Source organism: Echinops telfairi, unplaced genomic scaffold (assembly GCF_000313985.2).
Source record: "Echinops telfairi isolate 266 unplaced genomic scaffold, ASM31398v2 ScPeMD7_2573;HRSCAF=3158, whole genome shotgun sequence".
NCBI lineage: Eukaryota > Metazoa > Chordata > Mammalia > Afrosoricida > Tenrecidae > Echinops > Echinops telfairi.
Genome location: NW_022106471.1, coordinates 8,979,332 through 8,982,893, shown reverse-complemented (window position 1 = coordinate 8,982,893; position 3,562 = coordinate 8,979,332). Strand labels below are relative to the sequence as shown.

Sequence of the window (3,562 nt, the reverse complement as noted above, 5' to 3'; positions counted from 1 at the left end):
GGTTCCGCTGCGCACCTCGGGCCACCGGCTCACACCTGGCCTGGCCCGCAGGGTCCAGCCCGCCCGCAGCCGGGTCCATCTGCAGGACATCTTTACAGAAAGTCGGGGTCTTTTAGGGGTGTCGCCCTCACCACCACGGCCAAAGTCCCCAGAACACACCATAGTGGCTTCACACGGTGGTTTGCAGGGAGACTGGAAAAGGCGGGAAGCGGGGGCGGGGACCGGGTGTGCGGGGACCCTGCTGTGGGTAACGAGCGAGCCTCCCACCCCTGCAGACTGGCAGAAGACCGAGGCCCAGAAGCGCCGCGAGCAGCTCCTGCTGGATGAGCTGGTGACCCTGGTGAACAAGCGGGATGCGCTCGTCAGGGACCTGGACGCCCAGGAGAAGCAGTGAGTGGGCTGGGGGATCCGGGGTGGCGAAGTTTGGGGAAAGTTCAGTCCAGAGGTCTTGGGCGGGCAGCGTCAGCCTCTCGCTGTCTCTGATCTCCCCATTACCACTGGGACTGAAGGTGAAGCTGCCCTGCCCTCCACGGAGAAAAACTCATTTTCGTTTCCCATCTGTCTGACTTCCAGGGCCGAAGAGGAAGACGAGCATTTGGAGCGAACTCTGGAGCAAAACAAAGGCAAGATGGCCAAGAAAGAAGAGAAATGCGTTCTTCAGTAGGGCCGGACCAGAACTCTCCCAGCCTTGGAGCTCTGGGGTCCCCAGACCAGACAAAGTCAAACTCAGTGTTGAGTTACAACTTCGGTTTTGAGGGATCGGTTTTGAGGGATCGCACTTGTTTCCCACCACCTCCTCCCCTCCCCTGCCATTCTAGATCAGATACACAACTCCACAACAGCTTGGTTTCAGGATTTGTGAGTTAGCGTCTGTTTCCTTGGAATCATGTGAAATTGATTTGCACAGACACCTTGTGAGTGAGGGGCGCCGGGGGTGAATGTTCAGAAACTGTTTCCCCAAAGGAAAACACAACCCACCATTCCCCTCATTATTTTCCTTCATTTTTTTATGGGAGGGAAATTTGAAAGCATTTTTGTCATTAATAGCATAATGATGGTGGGAGGGGGGTAAAGGGGGATAAGAAAAATGTCATGAATGATTTTTTTTCCAGTCCTGCCATATGTAACACTTACTCTGCTACCTAAATTTTATCGTTAGATCATAACCTACTTATTAAACTGTGTTCTATTTACCAGTGGGGTTTTCTGCAGTTATTTGGCATTTCACTGTGTAAGGATAAATAGAGTTCCCCTCTGCTTGCCTCAGAGGCTAGTCCTATAACGTAGCTGGGATTTGAAGGTGGGCTGTGAGGGTGGGACTAATGGACATGCATCAGTTTACAAAGACAGTCTTATCATCCCAGGATGCGCCATCTCTTCTCTGGATAATTATTTATTACATAGAGCTTGGTTCCTACATTTTATTAGGTCTCAACATTGGCTCAAGAATGCTGTAATATTTATTCTGTATTGTTAGAAGTCTGTCATGCCACTAGGAGTAAATCCCCCAGTTAATATTTCTTCTCTATCACAGCACTGTCTTTTTGTGTGTGTGTGTGTGAAAATGGTTATCTGTTTATTTATTACTGAGTCATGTAAATTTTCAATAAAATCAGAAACTTTCTTACCTTAAACACTGCTGTTACCTTCTTCAAATGAAAACTTGACACTTTGAATGAAGGGAAGTTTGTGTGTCCTTAAAGGGTTTTCATGTGGAAAATGGTCCTCCTGTTGTATTTGGAGCTGAATAAGTTGACACCATTCCCAAGGGGGCCCTGCTGACCCACAGATTGGAAGTGAGCAGCAGTTAGTCATATTTTCCTAAACAGTTTAAACTATCATCCAGAAAAGGGTCATCTCTTTTATTAAAGATTGGGAAGGGGATGTGTAATTCCACAGCACTGAAAAATGCTAATATCTAGGTTATTTTTTAACATGTATTTGTTATTCTTTTGATTATTTATAGAATTGCACTCAGGTCTCAGGATAAGTCATCGAGTCTGTGGGAGCTGAAGACTATAGGAGAGATTTCTTGTGGGAACCAGCATGGAAGTGTGTGTGTGTGTGTGTGTGTGTGTGTGTGTGTGTGTGTGTTTGTGTTAGGGAATTTTACACAAGAAATTCCAGGCTACAGAGGGGTGAGGTGGGGGGAGTCCTCCATATTGAGATCCCAAACAAAGCTCATTCAACAAGTCTAAAGATTTAAAGAAAAGCATCCACTAGCCTTTAGCTTAAAACAAAAATGACAAATGCAGTGTTATATATATTACACATATACAACTCACTAAGTAGCTTTGGAAACATACAGTTGACTCTCAATTGCAAGTATCTCAAAATGCTGATTAAAACTTGCTACAGTAAAATTACCGCAAGCAAATGATTTTAAGCAAAGTTTTTGAAAAGTTACCGGAACTAAGTGAAATCAGGAATTAGCTTTGCGGTGCTCTGGGGAAAGCTCAGAAACTCAGTCTAACCCCAGGGAAGGGCCTGGCGGATCGCCCAATCCAAGTTGCTGGGGCTTGGGCTACTAGCGTCACCCACCCAGTGTGCTACACGGATTCGGGTGATGTTCCATCCGGACGGGCTTCGTCAAGGGGCGACCCCGCTAGACGTACCCGACTTGCCAATCCTGGCCTCGCCACAGATTAGCTAGGGTGTCTGGGCTGGCGGGCGTACCCGCTCCGGGCCCCTCCAGACCGGTCCCGAGTCTTGTGGGGTTTCCTTTGGGGCCGCCCAGTGGCGCCCGCACGCCCCGCAGCGGCTGCGGAGCACAGGCCCCCGGGTCTGTGGGGTCAGGCCCCTGGCGAGGGCACTCGGCGGGCGGGCTCGGGACTTCGTCGCGTTGGGCCCAGGGTGCCGCCGGGCTAAGACCCAGAAAGCCTGGGCTGCGGGAAGCAAGGGCCAGGGGGGGCGCCATGGAAGAGGACCTTTGCGGCGGGCAGGCCTGGGCACAGCCCGAGGACCAGTGCGGGACGTTCGCCCCCGGCCAGGCGTCTTCGGTCCCGGAGGCAAGCCCGTCCCCTGAGTCTAGAGCCTGGCTGGATCTCGAGGTCACCTGGGCGCGGGTCGGAGCCCAGGGGCCCCAGCTTCCTTGCCCCTCCCTGGCCCAGGGGCCTAGAGTTGGGTCAGCTTCCCCTCCCCCGGCGCTTCCCCCTCTTGCCCGCTCCTCGGTTCCTAGTGCGGCCCTGGCTGGCTGGCATGGCCGCAGCTTCTGGCCCAGCTTCGTCCACCTGGACATTTGCCGCCTGGACCACGGCCGCCTCAGTCCTTCCTCTGCACCGCGCACTGGAAACTTTCATCTCTCTCTCTCTCCCCCATTCCACTCTCCTCCCTCTCCCCTCTCCCCTCGCTCTCTTTCTCCTCCTAATCCCGGGGTTTTATGGGCTGAGCATTAAGAAAATTCGCTTGCAATTTGGGATTAGATAAATACTCTCATTAGGGGGAGGGGGGGAAATCCGTGCTACTTGATACCTCCCGACTTCCCCCCGAAACCGGCAGCAGCATCTGGAACCGTCAGCGCCCGACTCCCGGCGCGGCTGGCCCTGGGGACCGCGCGGGCACA

At 52.4% G+C, this 3,562-nt stretch overlaps 1 protein-coding gene across 5 annotated transcripts in view; it reads left to right on the top strand.

Annotated features, from left to right (window-relative positions):
- The window catches only part of EHBP1 (EH domain binding protein 1), a 421,355-nt gene extending 419,721 nt beyond the window's left edge, over positions 1–1,634 (top strand). For all 5 annotated transcript variants that reach the window (XM_045294210.1, XM_004710194.2, XM_030886656.2 and 2 more), the window contains 2 exons: positions 276–390; positions 574–1,634. In XM_045294210.1, the coding sequence (XP_045150145.1) occupies positions 276–390; positions 574–664 (206 nt within the window). In that variant the 3' untranslated portion in view covers positions 665–1,634. The remainder of the gene's footprint in view (positions 1–275; positions 391–573) is intronic.
- The last annotated feature ends 1,928 nt before the right edge of the window (positions 1,635–3,562 follow it).